Genomic DNA, 19,980 nt, shown 5'->3' with positions numbered 1-19,980 from the left:
CATACAAAGGTCAAAAAACTACCACTCATCATCATCGTCTTCGTCATCCGCATCCTTAACCGTATACACAGGATCTGATTTCTCATCTGTGTTGATATCATTCAATGGGACTAAACCTTTTGCAGCCTGAATTACATCACCAGGACATGGAGGAATAATCCGTGCAGATCAAATAAAAGAACTGAACTGTTGCTACAGCATCTTGATTTGTGATGTTATTTTCTCCTCCTTCTGCTTTGCCTTCTCTCTCTGTGCAGCAAGATCTTCAGTGAGTTTAGAAACCGTAGTTCTTAGTGATTCAATGGTTTTTCTATCAACTGATGAGGTATAGGATGTCGGGCCGAACATAGACCTAACATTCTCGCTATCACATTTTTTGAGTCTGTAGTATTGGCCTCTAACTGGAGGACCCATAGTTTCTCTCCATAACTCCTTCTCTACATCTTTAAGTGTTATGTCACCCTAACTTTTAGGAGGCAGAGTACTACGATACTCATTAACGAGCTGCATATATTTATCCTATAATCAAAGTAAAATTAAAACTAATAGTAAAAAAATATTAAACTACTTGTACTTGAATAATATCAACTTTGAGAAAAAGGTTCACAACAGGAAATTTGATTCTTACATGGGCAGCTTTGCATGAGGCTCAACCCAGACATCTTCATCAGTTGGGTTCTTTTTCTTCTTCACAAGCGTCTCCTCGAATATCTCATTGTGTCTTATCTTCCTACTAAATTTTTTTCCTGTATATGATAAAATTATTAATATTCAAATAATGAAAAATTTAAATAGAACAAACAATTAAAACTGTAAAAATTACATACCATTTTTTCCTTCACAACAATCCGACTAACTGCACCCGCAGTATGTAGCGAGTCACCCTTGGATGATGCCTGAATTTCTTTCCTTTCTCACTCAACAATTTGTATTTGTCGTTATTCCAATAGCGAATATAATCTTGCCACATGGGTTCAAGTATAAACCATGGTCGTACCCTTTTTATTCTGGTATAATCCAACGGACCGTTGAATCTGGATCTAGATCTTCTATAAAAATTCCTCCGTATAGCACTTCATATGCGTCATCCCACCAGTTATATTTCTACAATAAAAACGTAAATATAATATTCAAATTTTTATTCTAACAATGTGTTAAGTATTCGATAAGTTAAATCCTTACATGAAATTTTTTAAACATTTTATCTCTTTCATGTTTTGGAACCTTTTGCCAAATGGTCCAATAGTCATTGAAGTTCCGACAATTCATTTAGTCATAATTTTTTCAACTCTAGCATCAGGCCTAAACCAACAACACAAGATCAAACATTAATTTCAGAGAGCGTAATAATACAGTGATGAAAAATGAATAATATTGTTATATGTAGAAATCTTATCCTATCCCATATGGAATAATATACCACCTCCGATAATCATCTCTGTCTCCAGACTGCGAAGCAAGTGCTGGCGGATATACTAGCGTGGGCGGATCTGAAGCGCCAGATGGAGTGCCTCCAAGATGAAGATCCATCAACCCAATAGATCCAGTAGAATTACTGTGAGAACGTGGGTGACTGCTAGCAGGGGGTACTGACAATGATAGATATTCGTATGTGCCAGCGGTCGTCTGATAGTACTGTGATATTGGTGGCATGGTGATGTGAGCAGAATTAGTCGTTGTAGACCCATGTAGTCGACCCACATGCGTAGGACTAGGAATTGAATGCTGCGATGACTTATAATATGAGGGTCGTGCTGGCGTGTCAGCAAACCGACCCTCAGATATATGAATAATTGTCGGTTGTCTCTAAGGCGGAGGTTGTTTTTTCTTTTTTGTTTTCGTAGGATCAAATTTTTCCTTACCTTTGTTACCTCTACCTGCCATCTAAATTATGTAAAGTTAACAAGTAGTTAGTCCTTACAAAATGAATATATAAGAAAACATTCCAAGTAACTAATTTCAAGTTCCTAATTCACATTTCAAATCGCTCCAACAACACGAGATAGACAAAAATATTTCTATTACTACATAAATTATGGAAAAGTGAAAACAACAATCTTACACAGTATATTACATATCAATCATAAACAAGAAACATAAAGGTAAATAGTACAAAGCATAAAGACATCAATACATAATAAATACAACCTATACAAACTAATCCTCCTCTCATAAAGATTCTCCACTAAACCATTCACCCTCTTCGGAAGTCTCCTTATCTCCTACCCACTCAGCCTCTTCTTCTGCAATATTAACTTCTTCAAATATATTTTTTCTGGGTGATTCAAACTATCCACTAAGTCATGTCCACTAGCTGATGATCAATCTGCATTTTATTTTTATATGTAGTCTCCAACAAATTCTCAACTTCCACCCATCCTATAGGCTTTATTTTGATTATATCCCACTAATCAGACTTATCACTGCACAACGGATAAGGAGTATAATACACTTGTTTATCATTTTGTGCTAGAACAAAGGGATCGTAAATGGGATATGACCTATTGTGCTTCACTTCAATGATGTTATTCTCCTTATATACTCTTTCACCTCTTGTGCTTGGATCAAACCACTTACTTAGAAAGAGGACAATTTTTTATTGGGAAACCAACATACTCCAGTTCTAAGATCTCGTGTATGATGCCAAAGTAATCAACATCATCATCACCCTTAACCTAAACACCACTATTATTTGTTTTCCTTGTTTTAGAGTGTTCTTTGGTGGAAAATTTAAACCCATTTACTGTGTAATGGGACATTGTATGATCTTCAACTAGTCCCAAAGAAATATCTCTCAAGAACTGATTGTATACGGCTGCATTTGGTGATTGATGTACCTAAAAATATTATACATACATACATACATATATATATATATATACATACATACATACATACGTATATATATTAGTTGAAGAATGTGTAAATATTTAAAATTTGTAGAAATATTAGTACACTTACGAACCTCATATGTAAACCATGTTTCAAAGAATGCATACACTTGGCTTTCGTGGAATTGAGTCTTAAATGAATTGAAGATCCAATATGCGAAACACAATTAGTTTCCTTAAGGGAATGAGTAAATAAATAAGATATGTTAATTTTTAATCTCCTTACTTCAGAGAGGGCTCAACTTCTGAGCAATTCAACAAGGCATACAAAGTTACTGATTTGTGCTCCAATGTAGTGAGCTGGCATAATATGGTCTTTTTAGCCTTACTACCAGATTGATTGAAAATTGATATCAGTTACAAATAAGACTCATTCTCATCATATCGATAATGATTCGGTCTGTTTCTTGAACAATCAACTTCATCACGAAAGTAGTATGAACAAAATTGAGACATTTCTCTTGCAAAATATGCCTCAACTATAGAGTCTTCCACCCTATGTTTATTTTTGGGATCTCTTTTTAATTTTCCAATTGCCCTGTACAATCTTAAGATTAGATGTTTACTATATTAAAAAATATGGGTACGAATTAAAGTATGTTGCAATTGCTTACCGTTCGAATGGATACATCCACTTAGTTTGAACTAGATCGCCTAGCCGAGCTTCGTGCACAAGGTGAATGGGAAGATGTTCCATAACATCAAATAACTCTAGCGGAAAAATCTTCTCCAACTTGTTGGTGATAACAATAATATTACTTTCCATTCGCACCAGATTTTCTTCTTTTAATATGGTGGCACATAAGTCTTTGAAGAACAAACTAATCTCTGTTATTGTTTTCCATATATTTTTAGATAAACCAATAAAATAAATTGGATATAATTGTTCCAAGAAAACATGACAATCATGGCTTTTCATTCCATTTAAAATCCTTGTGCCATATCAACCCTCTTTCCCAAATTTGAGGTATATCCATTGGGAATCTTTAAACTTTGGACCCACTCACATATTTGTCACTTTTGGTCCAACTTGGATGTAAAACTAGCCTTTGGCTTAAGAACATTGCCATTGGGACACTCTTGTAAGTGTAATTCTCTGTACTTGCAATATTCTAGTAAGTCAAGTCTGGCCTTTGGATTATCCTTTGTCTTGCCGGTGATGTCCATAATTGTGTTGAACAAGTTATCAAAATAGTTCTTCTAAGTATGCATGACATCAACATTATTTCTAAGTAAATTATCTGGCCAATATTCTAACTCCCAAAATATACTTTACTTAGTCCAATTATGCAAAACATCATATCCATCGAGCCTATACAATGGTTCCTTGCTAACTTTAGGCAAATCTTGAACTATCTCCCAGATGTCATGATCAGATAGCCTAGGAGGTGGACCATCATGTTCCGTTCTACTCCTTCTAAATGCACTCTTGAGTCTCCTAAATTCATGATCAGGTGGCAAGAAACAACGATGATAATCAAACCATGAATTTTTCCTAACATGTCTCAATGTGAAAGATTTTATTTTTTCCATGTAGTATGGACAAGCCAACTTTCTAGCTATCATCCATCCAGACAATATTCCATAAGCAGAAAAATCATTGACAGTCCACATTATATATGCACGCAGATTAAAATTCTATTTAAGTGGGATGTCCCAAGCTTCATCCCCCTCATGCCATAAAATTTAAAGTTCATCAATCAAAGGTTGCAAGTAGACATCTATTTCGCTTTTTGGATTACGCGGGTCAGGAACAACATAATTCAGAAATATATAGTGATTAGTCATCAACATTGTAAGAGAAAGATTATACGAGGTGATAAATACAAGCCAACGTGAATATGGCACAGCACCAACTGAAAAGGGAGAGAAGTCATCCGCACATAATCCCAAATGAATATTTCGTGGCTTAGCTACAAAATCTGGATAAGTTGCATAAAAATACTTCCAAGACTCTCCATCAGATGGATAACACATAACACCAGTGGGCCTTCTATTTTCACTGTGCCATTTCATATGAGGAGTTGAGCTATTTGAAGAATACAACCTCTTCAACCTTGGTATTATAGGTAAATAATGCATCGCCTTGATAGCAATTTTATTTCCACTATAACCACACTTATATCGAGGGTGCTGACAAAACTTACAGGACTCTAGGTTAGCATCTCCCTTATGGTATAACATGCAGCTATTTTCACAACAATCAATTTTAACCTAGGAGAGACCTAACTTTGACACTAATCTTTTTGCCTTATAGAAAGAATTAAGAACCTTTAAGCCGGAGTCAACTATCTCTTTAATAAGGTCTATTATTGAGTCCATTCCTTCTTCAGCAATATTTTAGTCAGATTTAATACTTAATAATCTAACAGCAACAGACAAACGAGAGTGCGAACACCCGTCAAACAAAGGATGACTAGCAACATGCAATTGTTCATAGAATTTGCCCATTTCTCTATTGGGAATATCTTCAACATTTTTCCTAAAGTCGCCCCCGTGTTGCATCCCAAAAACATCATCCACCATTTCTTTCATCCTAGTATCTTGGTAGTTATTATTCCCTGCAGACCAACTACTTTCACCAACAACAAAGTTATTTTTCTCAACATCACCATCAATAGAACGCAATCTTAAAAAGTCCTCGTGAAACCCCCTTCTATAAATATATTCCTTCACAACTTCTTTTTTTAAAAGACATGTACCATCACATCTAACAGATGGACAATGAATAGCCCAAAAATGTGACCAACATCAAGTGTCTTAGCATGTTCAACAAATTGTCTGACACCTGCTACAAATTCCATCCTAAGACCCATTCTATTATCATTATTCCGTTGATATATCCAGCTATAATCAGCTTCCATCTACACAATCAATCAGATTCAAGTAATTAATTCAAGTCACAAGAGTTCACATTTCAAGTGCCTAAATTCAAAATGAAAAAGTGAATAAGTCACCTCCCAAGTTACCAAACTAAACCACATTCAAAACAAAAATTCATATTTCAACTACCTACATTTAATCAATTTCAAGTAACTAAATCATCTCATGTGTTAGTAGAATAAACCACTTTCAAAATAAAAATTCACCTTTCAACTGTCTACACTTAATCAATTTCATATGACTAAGTCACCTCACATTACCACATTCCATCACATTCAAAACAAAAATTTAAAATTCAAGTACCTACACTTAATCAATTTCAAGTAAATAAGTCACCTCACATGTTACCAAACTAAACCACATTCAAAACAAAAATTCACCTTTCAACTACCTACACTTAATCAATTTCAAGTGACTAAATCATCTCACTTGTTAGTAGAATAAACCACTTTAAAAAGAAATTCAAAATTCAAGTACCTACACTTAATAAATTTCAAGTGACTAAGTCACCTCACATGTTACCAAACTAAACCACATTCAAAACAAAAATTCACATTTCAAATACCTACACTTAATCAATTTCAAGTCACTAAGTCAACTCCTAAAACAACAAACTAAACTACCTTCAAAATGATAAATTCACATTTCATGTACCTACACATAATCAATTTTAAGTGACTAAGTCACCTCCCAAGTTACCAAACTAAACTACATTCAAAACAAAATTTCACATTTCAAGCACCTAAACTTCAACATTTTCAAGTCACTAAGCCACTTCCCAAAAAAAAATAAACTACCTTCAAAATGATAAATTCACCTTAGTCAATTTCAAGTGACTAAGTCATCTCACATGTTACCAAACTAAACCACATTCAAAACAAAAATTCACATTTCAACTACCTACACTTAATCAATTTCAAGTAACTAAGTTACCTCCCAAAAAAACAAAGTAAACTACCTTCAAAATGATAAATTCACCTTTCAAGTACCTACACTTAATCAATTTCAAGTGAATAAGTCACCTCCCAAGTTACCAAACTAAATCACTTTCAAAAAAAAAAACACATTTCAACTACCTACACTTAATCAATTTCAATTCACTAAGTCACCTCCAAAAACAACAAACTAAACTACCTTCAAAATGATAAATTCACATTTCAAGTACCTACACTTACTCAATTTCAACTCACTAAGTCACCACCCAATTCACCAAACTAAACCACATTCAAAACAAAATCTCACCTTTCAACTACCTACACTTAATCAATTTCATGTCACTAAGTCACCACCCAAGTCACCAAACTAAATCACATTCAAAATAAAAATTCACCTTTCAAGTACCTACACTTAATCAATTTCAAGTGACTAAGTCACCTTACATGTTACCTAACTAAACCACATTCAAAACAAAAATTTATATTTCAAGTACCTACACTTAATCAATTTCAAGTGACTAAGTCACCTCACAAGTTATCAAACTAAACTACATTCAAAATAAAAATACCATTTCAAGTACCTAAACTTCAACAATTTCAAGTCACCTCCCAAATTACCACGAATAGAAAAATTCACATTAAAAGTTCACATTTCAAGTACCTACGCTTCAACAAAATTCAAAATAAAAGTTCACCTTCAAGTAACTACACCTATTCACTTTCAAGTAACATATTCATTTATAGTGTAATAAGTCAAACAATTGAACAAGCGTAACAAAAAAATAAGTAGAGGCGTTGGATGTCCCTCTCACACCATATAACCATCACAAAATTCTTATGGCTTTCAAAGCCTTCTATAGTGAATAATCCCAAACTAAACTACATTTAAAGACTTCATTATAAGAAAATAAATAGAATTAACTTACTTTTTCTTGGCCTAAATTAAAGAGAAATATAAGCGGTCACCGAAAAAATAGCAAAGCAATTCTTTTTCCGAATTCGAATTCTGTCAAACAGTAAAATTATTAGAAAGAATAATCTTTCGCTTAAATAATTGCAATAGTTTAGTAAAAGATATTGCATTTATGACTTTCATTCTAACTAAAAACAACAATAACATAAATCAAAGGACCACACAATACACTGCTACCATTCCAACTTTAAAACTAACTGTTGATAATTTTAAATTAATAGATAAAATTAACATTTTTAAAATATTTGGGGATAGGGTTTATTTGGGGATATGATAGTTGACTGTTAGGGTTCAAATAGATGAGATGTGGTTTGTTTTCTTTTAAAATCTTTCCAACAGAGAGTATGTTATCGATAACTTATGTTACAGCTCTTAATAGGATGGGATTCTGCCTTTTCACTCTGCGACTTTCTTTGGTTTTATTAAAGTGGTTCACAATTGAAGTATTGGGATTCTTTTGACTTTCTAGTTGACATTATTTTATTGCATCCATTGTCTCCATGTTGGCCTTTATTTTCTGCGGTAAGGGGGTTTTCTTTGAACTTTCTCGGTGTTGCCTATGTTCGCTAATATTGTTATTGCTAGTATAGTTTCATATTTGATGACTTGGGTGATCACTGTCATGTTGCCTTCTTTGTTTTTTATTTCCAATAAGATTCATTGCCTTGGGATTTTGTTAAGTCGATCCCTACCTTTATTTTTGTTGTTGTAGGTCTAGTTTGTGTGCTAGTGGCCTTATCAATAGCAAGATGGGTCACTACTAAAAAAACAAGTATCTGTTGTGTGCCTTATTATGCGATTTTTATTTTGCCCTTTGATGGATTTCTCTACCTGGTGGGTGATTAAGGGGTACCTGTTGATGGATTGCTCTTAAAAAGATTGGATTTTTTTTGTGGTTTTAGAGATCTAGTAGTGTAAGTGACATATATTCAAATATTTATTTGATGCACTTTTCTTTAAGGTGCCTTTTTACTGGAATTGGTGTAGTGCAGTTGTAGATTGGTGGCAAAATAAGTGGAGTATTGTATTCAATCAGGTGTGTTTCTAAACTTTTCTTTTGCTTTTTCATTTTTCTTGCTATGCTTGTTGGCTTCTCGATTATGTTTGTAACTTATTTTTGTTATTAAGCATGTAATGATGAATTTGTTGTTTAAAATAGAAGTATCTATCACTTTTATCTTATTTTTATGGCAAACTAGTTTTGTTTTCTACTTTGAGAGCATAAGTTTGAATAATTTAGTGAAACTATTTAACTGTCAACTGATCTACTTAATTATGCTTTCTTTGCTAACTAGTTCTTCATATAGAGTCTGATCATAGATTATCGTATTTGTTAATATGAATTTCCAACAAGGTTACTTATTAAGACTAATTGTCGTGTTTCTTATTAAGCTGGTTAATTAACACTGATTATCCTATTTTTTTATTTTAATCTTAATAGGAACATGAATAATTTAGAGCGTGGTTGGATGTATGAGAGGTTAGATGACCGAGGGGCTTTATATTCTAGAATTGTAACCGGGATGGATGAATTTATTCAATTTGCATGTTCTCAATAAAATCATAGGAGTGGTGACAAAGTTAGATATCCATGTGCAAAATGTCAGAACTATAAATTCATGGATGTCAAAACTGTTAAATGTCACCTTTATCAATCTGGATTTGTTGAAAACTATTTTATTTGGAAGTATCAATAGGAAAGAGATGGTATAAGCGGGACTTCTTATGGTAATGACTTGCATGGTGGTGGTCAACATGCATTCAGAGAGAATCCATACCGACAAATAATTTTGGGTGCAGTTGGTCCCAACTTTTCTCAGCGTTCAAGTTTGCAACCTTATAGCACTAGTGAACCTGATTCATCTCATCCTTTTTAACATTCAATGGAGGAAGATCCTAATCCCGTATCTAAAAAATTTTATGATTTGCTAGATACTGCTGATATAAAATATTTCCCTGTTCATCCCTCTCTCAACTTGCAGTTGTCTCTTGAATATTGAATATTAAAATGGAGAACAATATGTCGCAGAAACGGTATAACCAGATGATATAATTGCTTAAAGAGGCTTTACCTGAAGATAACATAGTGCTTGATAGCCATTATCAGACGAAGAAGTTAGTGCGTAGCTTGGGTTTGTCGATTGAAAATATTGATTGTTGTGAATCAGGATATATGTTGTATTAGGGTGATGATGATGACTGCCTTACATCTTGTAAATTTTGTAGCAAGCCAAGGTATAAGCATTGTGTTGGCTCTCGTAAGAGGAAATTGGTCCCTTATAAGAAAATGTATTATTTTTCTTTGATTCTGAGATTGTAAAGATTATATGCATCCTATGCTATAGCTGCTGACATGATATGGTATCATGAGCATAAAAAAAAGAATGTTGTGATGTTCCATCCATCAGATTTTGAGGCTTGGAAGCACTTTAATGAAACTCATCCCTTTTTTGCCGTTGAACCAAGAAATGTCAGGTTGGGGTTATGTACAGATGGTTTTTAACCATTAAGTCAGTCTGGAAGGAAATATTCTTCGTGGCCAGTGGTTGTCACTCCACACAATTTACCTCTAGAAGTGTACATAAAATAGACTTATATGTTCTTAACTATTATTGTTCCAGGTCATAGCAATCCCAAACATAAAATTGATATTTATCTGCAACCCCTAATAAAGGAATTGACCTTGTTATGGGAGACAGGTGTAGAAGTATTTGATATCTCAAAAAGGCAAAACTTTCAATTAAGGGCATCTTTGATGTGGACAATTAGTAACTTTCCTGCATATTCTATGTTATCGGGATGGAGTACTGTGAGTAAATTAGCATGTCCTTATTGTATGGAGGAAACACGATTTTTTAGATTACAGCATGGAAGAAAACAATTCTGGTTTGATTGCCACGGAATGTTCTTTGACCAGTATCACCCATTTAGGAGATACCAAAAGAACTTTCTTAAAGGACAAACTTTCAAAAGACCCCCTCCCCCCTCAAGATATAGAACAAAAGAGGAAATTTTAGACCATATTTGTAATTTGAGGATAAGAAATGGAACAGAGTTAGATGCAGAACAAGTTAATAAAATAATATGTAAGACATGTGGGTGGAAAAAATGAAGCATAATTTGGAATTTTCCATACTGGAGTTCTAACATGATTCGACATAATCTTGATTTGATGCATATTGAGAAAAACTTCTTTGATAATGTATTTAACACTGTTCTTAATTTTGATGACAAAACCAAAGACAATCCACAGTCATGTCTAGATACGACAAAGTATTGTAATCGACCTCAATTGGGAAAGAATAGTAATGGATAATATTCAAAAACTATCTATACATTAGACAAGAAAGCAAGAGCAATCTTATTTAATTGGGTGAAAGGCTTAAAGTTTTCAGATTGGTATGTTTTAAATTTGGGTAGGCTGCCAGACACAAATGCGAAAAGGTTATTTGATATGAAGAGTCACGATTGTCATGTGTTCATGCAACGACTAATGCCTATTGTTTTTCCTAAACTTTCTCCTAGTAATGTGTGGCAAGCACTTACAGAATTGAGCTTATTTTTTAAGGATCTTACTTCGACCACTCTATGAGTGGATGATATGGTGCGATTAGAGAGAGATATTCCATAAATTTTGTGCAAGTTGGACCATATATTTCCTCTTGGGTTCTTTAACTCAATGAAATATCTTTCTTCACACCTTCCATATGAAGCAAGGATTGCTGGAGCTGTGCAATATCGATGGATGTATCCTTTTGAAAGGTAAATGTGAAACTCTATGTCAAACTTGTGACAGTTAATTAATACATAACCTTCCTAAACATAATGTTACATCTTCTTTTGTATATAGGTATTTGGGAACTCTTAAAAATATGATTGGGAATAATTCTAGAGTTGAGGGTTCCATTTGTGAAGCGTACTTGATGATGGAGTCAACATAATTATTTTCTCATTATTTTGAACTTCATGTCATGTCACAAAATCATAATCTGGATCGTAATGACGATGGTGATGTTATGTAAGATCTCAAAGGAAATCTTTCAATATTTCCCCATCCAGGTCGACTTTGGGGAGAAGCAAAGAAAAGAGATTTAACCTTAGATGAAATCAAGACGGCCCAAACTTATATTTTACTAAATTGTGAGAAGGTTGATCCATTTGTGAGGTAACCAAATTCTCTTAATAATAATCAAATCTATTATTATATCGTGACTTCTCTTATTTAAATTATTTTGTTGCAATGAAGTACCTGCAAGATTTGGAAGAAGAATTTTTGAATCTCTCTCAAAGTGAAATAGACGAGAGCGTTAAAGAAAATTTTGCTAAAGAAATATGTAAGATTTAAATAAATATTAACTTTCATTTAATATTTGACATTAGTTTATGTTTGACAAAATACTTGAAATTGTGGGTGTTGGACACAATTATTATGGATTTTGCTATCTATATGAATGTTGGTTATTTTAGTCAGTTTATAATTTATGTGTTTCAGTTATTTTCTTACAAAATTATTAGCGACAAAAAATTAGTGACTAACATTTGTCGTTGCTACTGGAAAACTTTAGGGACGGATTAATTTAGTTGCTAAAGACGGCTTCTATTAGCGACAAAAAATTAGTGACTGACTTTAGTCGTTGCTACTGAAAAATTTTAGTGATGGATAAATTTGATCGCTAAAAATAGCTACTCAGTCGACCAAATTATGTTGCTTCAAATCACCGATAAAATATTCAGTCGTAAATTTAGCCACAATGAAAATGAATTTTGGGAATAGCAACGCTATAGCAACGGATAAATACGTCGGTAACATCAATAAATAAAATATTTCGCCGCTAAGGGTCACAAATTTTGCGACGAAAATTAAATTTTCATCGCTATAAGGCTAGCAACAAGCAATATAGCGACTGAAGACAATCTGTTGCTATTCTGTCGCTATTTCTATTTAGCGACGAATTTTCATAAGTAGCAACAAAAACGGTGTGTCGCTAAATGCTATTTTTTTGTAATGAACGTATTTCACATATACTCAGATGAATTATCGGTTAGTTTATCTTATGTCATTAATATACCTTCACTATATAATATATATATATATATATATTATATATATACCTATACATACACACACATATACACACTATCGACTATATCAAGTTCTAAATACATACTATATACATCACGTACGTACACGAGTATACTATCCAATAATATAATGTGATGTATTTCATATTCATACTTTGATGAATTATCGATTAATTTGATTAGCTTACATCAATATAACTTCAACGTACAGTGTATTATTACTTTTATCATTTCAAATCAAGGTATTCAATATGTTTGGATATATTCTACTAGTTTTTTACTACATCGTTCATCGATCGATCACTACATCATATATATATGTAAAGATATTTATATATATGAACTCTTGAATGCGTACTATATATACATCACATCCACAAGTATATTACCTCATAATAGAACACAATCATAGTATTCTGATGAATTATCGGTTATATATGTACATTACATTATTATAACTACAATAGTAGCATAATATCATTATTATAAACGGTAAGACTGATATATACAGATATTCATTATACAAAGATTATGCATGTTTAATGTCATTTAACGTATATACAAAGGAAAATATTTATTTTATATGTTAAAATATAAGTAAAAGATAAAAGTTATTTTTAACGTAATTTTTTTATTTTATATGATGTATTTTTTACTATAGTATTTTTACAAATTCTAAGATTTATTCATTTTTATTATTATTATATTGGTTATAGACTACGTGTGATCAGTGTAATTTAAAAAAATAATATATTAGATTAAACATATAATTATTTTTTTAATAAAAACCGACCACAATTGGTTGGTTTCCTAAATAATTTATTTTTTTTATATTTTTTTAATTACAAAACCGACCGCTTGTGATTGGTTATTAAAAAAAATTAATTATATTTTTAAATAAAACTGACCACAAGTGATCGATTTTTTAAAAATACTTTTTAATTAATTTTTAAAAATAAAACCAACCACAAGTGGTCGTTTTTTTTATTTTTAAGACAAATAACAATTAAATAAAAATTATTCAAATGATTATTTTGAAATTTTAAAATATAAAATCGACCACATGTGGTCGCTTTTTTAAAAAAAAAATATTTTTTTGAAAAAAATAAAAATTCGACCATAAACTGTGGTCGGTTTTCCTATTTTTTTAGTAATGAAATTTGATTTTCAGAAGATTTGAAAAATCGAGAAATAAATATAAAAGCGTCAGAATAAGAAAAAATTAAGAAGTACCAAATTTTTAAAAGTTTTATGTACGTTATAAGAATATAATCAATGATTTTGTAAAGATTTGACTTTAAAAAAAAATTAAATATAGAAAAAAAATTATACCACAAATATAGTTCAAATTGATGCGTCTCTTTTATCCTTTGACAGTAAGGGAAGAGGTAATGCATGAAAAACGCAAAAGTGATGATCTATTAATCATTTGGAACTTTTGGTGGTAAACTATCTATGTGCCTATAATAAAATATATGTTTATGTTTACATTATTATATGAAAGTATGAAGGATCTTGTAAAATGATTTGAATTTTTTACGCTTTATTAGAAATTCTGCAATAGATAAAACTATTTAATTTTAAATAAACAAATGTTACAGGTGAAAGGCATGCGGTTACACTAGTGTAATTAATTTGTTTTGGACCTCTGTTATATTTTCCATATGATTTAACAAAATTCAGATGAAATTTACTTTTTAATTAACTTGATAGCATCTATTTCCTTTCTTTATGTCTCAATATTTACTTCTTGTAATTTTTTGTAATTGCTTGTATTTTTATTTTTTATTTGCTTAGTTTTTTATTCATTTAGCAAAACTGATTAATAGCATTAGTATTTTAATTTTTGAATTAAAATAGCATTGCATTCTTGAATGAGGTTATAGACTCATATTTCCTTGTCGTTTGAATTATATTTAATTAAGTTACTTGAGAATTTATTGAATAATATGTATTAATTATTTTTAAAATTAGTTACAAATATATATTTATTTATATACTTTTAATAAATAATAGATGTACCTTAAATTCATTAATTATTCATGTATAAATCAATTTTAGTTGTTCAATAAGTTTAGGAAATAGGAAAAAGTTGGTACGTTTATTAAGAAAATTTGGAGGAAATTTATTTGAGAAAATATGGTAAAATCTAAAACAAGACTATGAAAGTCTTTTCACAATTATGGCCAAAAAATTATGACCATTTGGCACTTCCCTTATTTTATTTATGAAAAATATTAAGTAAATGGTCTTTCTTTTTTTCTTTTTTTCTTTTTTTTACCTTTTCTCTCCAATAAGTAAATTTTTATTTTTTTTTTTGCCTTTTCTTTGCTTGGATTGAGCAAGTAGAAAACTACCAAATCCTTCATCTCTTTCCTTCGATCTCTTGATAAGGCTAGTGATATTGAGATGTTGAGATCCATCTTGATATCAGTAAATTTTTAACTGTAACAAAACATAAATCTTCTTAAAATTGACGATCTGAATTTTATCGTTATAATAACAAATAACAATCATTACAATATACCACATATATATAATTGTTACAATTTATCATTTGAGCATTTTACTATTAATTAATTTCGCTCGTATTGATTTCCTTAATTTTGTCTATTTACTGGTTGTTCGGACTAATACCATCTCCAGTCAAGACCGCTTCGTGACTAAGGTACCTCGCTTTGCTTAGTCATTTGTTTTCAATCTTTATTTTATTTGTGGATTACATTATTAATGATATTTATTTGTTATTTTACAAACTCTCGCTACTAACTCATAAGCTAAGCCGTTAAGGCGTGCTCTTGAATCATTAACAAATTCAGTTGTCCCAAATAGATGGTAAACAAACTCCCCATCATGAATAGATAGTGTTTATATCATCTCGATCATCTGGAGTCAACTACCGCCCCAACCAAGACTAGTATGGTCTTGTCGCGGTGCTAATATTAGGATTTGCACAAAGCAAAATAATAAAAATGAGAAAGTAGAGCACAAATACTCGGAACAAAAGGGTTGGATTATTACAGAGTCGGATAAGAGTGAGCAGGGGGTGAGAGTAGAGATGGGAGTTAATTAATAATTGAATTTTGAAGAGTTTTTAAAGTAGAGCAAACTTTCCATAGTGCCACATAAGATAGTCTTTATTTAATTAAAAAAATGGAAAAGAAAGAAAAATGAAAGTTAAATTCTAGAATCTTATACTAGCAATACTTTTATACACCCTCAATTTCCTCGCGCTTTCCTTCCCATCCAAGGCTAATAGTTCAATTTAACTACTTCCACGTGGTCACTTATAAATATCATCTTACCATTCATCTCTTCATTCCTTTCATAAAAAAAAATAATCAGTTCATTTAATAAAAGATAAAAGAGAGAAAGAAAATAAAATTCTCTGTCATGGACACAAGTATGGGAAACAAGTCTTTTACTATTGACCTTAACACAAACCCTTCATTGCACAACACCAATAGAAGTCTGATGCCGGCAAGTAGATCTATATTTCACTTCTTTCATGAATATGAGTATTTTTATTTCCGATGGATGTATTTTTATTTATTTATTATTGTGGCTATTGTTTTCTAATTACTATTATGTTTATCATTATAGTCTTATTATTTATATTATTATCTTATAAATAACAAAAATTATCTGCTATAACATATAAATGGTGACCTAGTAGTATAAGGTTCTTTAGACTGCCGGAATAAATAAGTTAAGACTCTATGTTTATAATCATTATTGTTGGGCACAGATTTTGCATAGTTTTATGATGAGAAAAACACACGTTTTGGATTGCGTACTTGTTTCTTTGGATGTATTTTAAAGTAATTTAATATGTGCAGCATGAGATGTTGGAAGAGGAATTGAAGAGGATGAAAGAGGAGAACAAGAAGCTAGCAACTATGCTAACAACTTTGGGTGAAAACTACAATTCCTTGAGAACTAATCTAATTGAGTTGCAGCAAAAACATTCCACTCATGAAGAGGACAATAATTCTAAATTATTGTCAAGGAAAAGAAAGGCTGAAGATGTATGTTGTGTAAATAATTCAGACATCAACTTTGAAGAAGCATCACCAAAGAGGCCAAGGGAAATCATCACAACCAGTATTTCAACTGTTAGTGTTAAAACCACTCTCTCTGATCAAACCTCAGTAAGTCAACAATATTAGTTATAGTTAAAATCAAAAGAGATATCTTAAGATATTAATCTAGAAGTCAAAGGGATCACTAAAAAGGAATCAATAATCAAAATTAGTTTTTCTAATGTGAATTTTGACATAAATTTCAAATTTCTAAAACTAGAATTTTTCATATTTGGAAAGTACGAAAAGAGTACTAAGAGCCTCTTGACTCTCTTAACTAATAATATGTTGCTTACATAATCAACGAATATAGAACCAAATATAAAGTAATAGCTGATTTAATTATGTGGAGAACATATTATCAGTTGAATTTCTATTATTAAAACACATAAAAATTGTATAAGTTGATTCTTAAATAAAATGTCTCAACAGTTTCAAAGAACAAGTAAAGGTGAAAGAGTATCACATAAATAGAGATATTTAGTGTAATGATTCATGCATTACTCCAGCCCAGTAATATTTTTTTTGTAAGTTGTCTTTTTTAATACTTCTTTTTTCTTGCTTTGGTTTATAGTTGGTAAAAGATGGATATAACTGGAGAAAATATGGTCAAAAGGTGACAAGAGATAACCCTTCTCCAAGAGCCTACTACAAGTGTTCATTTGCACCAACATGCCCAGTCAAGAAGAAGGTCAGTTTACTAAATGTATTGGAAAATGTATGATAATATTATTATACTATTTTGTCCAAGTGAAATTCAATTTATAGGTACAAAGAAGTGTTAAAGATCCATCAGTTTTAGTAGCTACATATGAAGGGGAGCACAACCACCCCCACCCATCCCAAGCTGAAACAACAGCGCCATTAGTTAACCAAGGTGTTATAACAAATCCAACATTTTTTAACAAATTCATGGAAGACATCAACACAAGTTCACTGCAGAAAGATTTAGTCGCTAAAATGGTGCCTTCCTTGTCGAAGAACCCTAGTTTTGCTGCTACAGTTGCTCAGCCATCTCTGGAATATTTTCTCGAATATGATTTGCAGTTACTCAAATGGGTGTTGAGGGGGTAAAATCGTCATCGTACTATCGGAGGTTAATTTTTTGGTAAATTAGCATATTAGCTGTAGTTTTAGTTTGTTGCTGAGATTCAGTACATAAAGTATTAGGGTTCGTTGGCAGAGTATATTGGAAAGTTAATGCATGTATTTAGCTTAATGTGTATTATTAATACCTTGCTTGATATATTTTTTCACCCTATGTATAACTAATGTTTGCATTAGTTATACACTCTATTGCGTGTTGAGGTGTGTATTACTAATTCCTCAAAATCCATGGTATTAGAGATGCAATGGATTCAATGCATGCATTAACATGATTAAAGACACTATTATCCCTCAAAAAATTTTCCGCATCCTTTCCAACATATATATGTAGGGTATTTCTATAAAAAAGAAATTTAGAAATTATGTAATTTATGTTATTTTTAATATATCAAACCAAATATTGCATAGGAAAAATATAAGCATAACTAGCACAAACATTACTAATACACCATATTTTATATTATTCTTATATACTCTACCAAACGGCCCCTTAGTGTATAGAAGAGCCACGCGGCATATATTTTAAGCAATTAATGCATAATGTATTTTCTTTGATTGTTGAATTGCCTAAGCACCCCAAATCAACCCACAGAACAGTTAAGAGAAAGTTGAACCAGGTTCAACACTCTTAAGAGGAAAATCCCCTTGTTTTCAAGAGAGTGAAATCATGGCCTATAGTGTGCAGGATTTTCAGCAGCCTTTACTCTTGGGCTTAGGTGGCCCAAATATACTTTTACTTTGTATGATATTGTTTGCTTTAGGCTAAACTCACACGGTTTTCTTTAAAAGGTCTCACACCATTAAGAGATTCATACATTATATATGTAGCTTCCCAGTCCTAGCTATCAATGTTGAACTTTGGTTCAGACTGAACTTTGGTTCAGACACCCGACATTCACTAAACTTTAAGATGATTTTAGAGTACATCTCAATAATCAAAAGGACTAACTCTAGTACCTCAACATATCATTTTACTCCAACTCATTGACTCCACTAAGACTAATATCTCTAGTCTTAAACTCACCACCACACCAAATATTCACACATTAGTCCTTTATTTATTAGAAACAAAAACAACAATTCACAATCATACAGACTCAATCAAAATCTAACAACTAGTAGACCAGTTCCAACTTTGTTGTATGACGTCCTTTAGATCTCTTCAATGACCATGGCTCTCAAATGATGAATTATCATGAAAAATGACTTCTCGCTGTGTAATAGATGGCTCTCCAACATTCATCATACCATATATATACTTGAGAATTCGCACACCCTAGAAAATCACGGACCGAAAATATTACTTCTCATAGGACATTGCATCATATAGGAAAACTGATGATTTCCTTTCTTTCACACATTTGCCTTATTGAATACAATTTGAAGTCAATCTTCTCTTTATTTGCTTTTTTTATTGGCCAAACTCATCGGTGGCCTCCTAAACTTGGCACGATCTTTCACTTAGATGACGTTGTTCACTTTTGACATCTAAAGTAGGTATAAAGTGTGTCATTTTGACACTTTTTGCACAATCAGCTGTAAACCCTCACGCACGTGGCTACACTCGCTTCTTACGTGGATTAATTGATCAATTAAATTATGTCAACTTATTTTAATTATCCAACACATTAATATATAACAATTAAATTAAAGGATAAAAATACATAACAAACTAACCAATTAATTGCTGACACGTGACATTTTCTCAAATAATTATAAAATTATTTAATCCCCCCTCCCTAAGTCATCTTCTCCATACCCCCTCCCGTCCCTGCTCCCCCCACCTTCATTGGACAAACTACCATTCTTGTTTGGCAGCCCCCCTCCCCCCATTCATCTACTCCATTTGCCCTCCCCCACCCCCATCTCCACTCAAGTTATCTTCTTCATTTGGCAGGCAACCCCTCCCTCCTCCAAAATCCATCTTCTCCAAACACCACAACCTCTCCATCCCACGTACGAATTCATCTTCTCCAAAATACCCCTGCTGCCCCTCCATTTTTGTACACCATTAATAATATTTTTTT

General features: G+C 32.0%; 1 protein-coding gene across 2 annotated transcripts; it reads left to right on the top strand.

Moving 5' to 3' along the window:
* Positions 1-16,068: 16,068 nt before the first annotated feature.
* LOC107849854 (probable WRKY transcription factor 40) lies at positions 16,069-18,658 on the top strand. 2 transcript variants are annotated; one of them, XM_016694401.2, is made up of 4 exons: positions 16,069-16,244; positions 16,604-16,879; positions 17,421-17,537; positions 17,615-18,658. In XM_016694401.2, the coding sequence occupies exons 1-4, from the start codon at positions 16,158-16,160 to the stop codon at positions 17,918-17,920; spliced, it is 786 nt and encodes a 261-aa protein (XP_016549887.2). In that variant the 5' UTR covers positions 16,069-16,157; the 3' UTR covers positions 17,921-18,658. The 2 variants fall into 2 exon arrangements, with proteins under 2 accessions (XP_016549887.2, XP_016549886.2); XM_016694400.2 differs by having other exon boundaries at positions 16,072-16,244; positions 16,604-16,915; positions 17,615-18,643.
* The last annotated feature ends 1,322 nt before the right edge of the window (positions 18,659-19,980 follow it).

The sequence above is a fragment of the Capsicum annuum genome, chromosome 8, assembly GCF_002878395.1.
Source record: "Capsicum annuum cultivar UCD-10X-F1 chromosome 8, UCD10Xv1.1, whole genome shotgun sequence".
NCBI classification, from domain to species: Eukaryota; Viridiplantae; Streptophyta; class Magnoliopsida; order Solanales; family Solanaceae; genus Capsicum; species Capsicum annuum.
The sequence above is the reverse complement of the archived record's forward strand: the minus strand, read 5'-3'. Positions and strand labels throughout refer to the sequence as shown.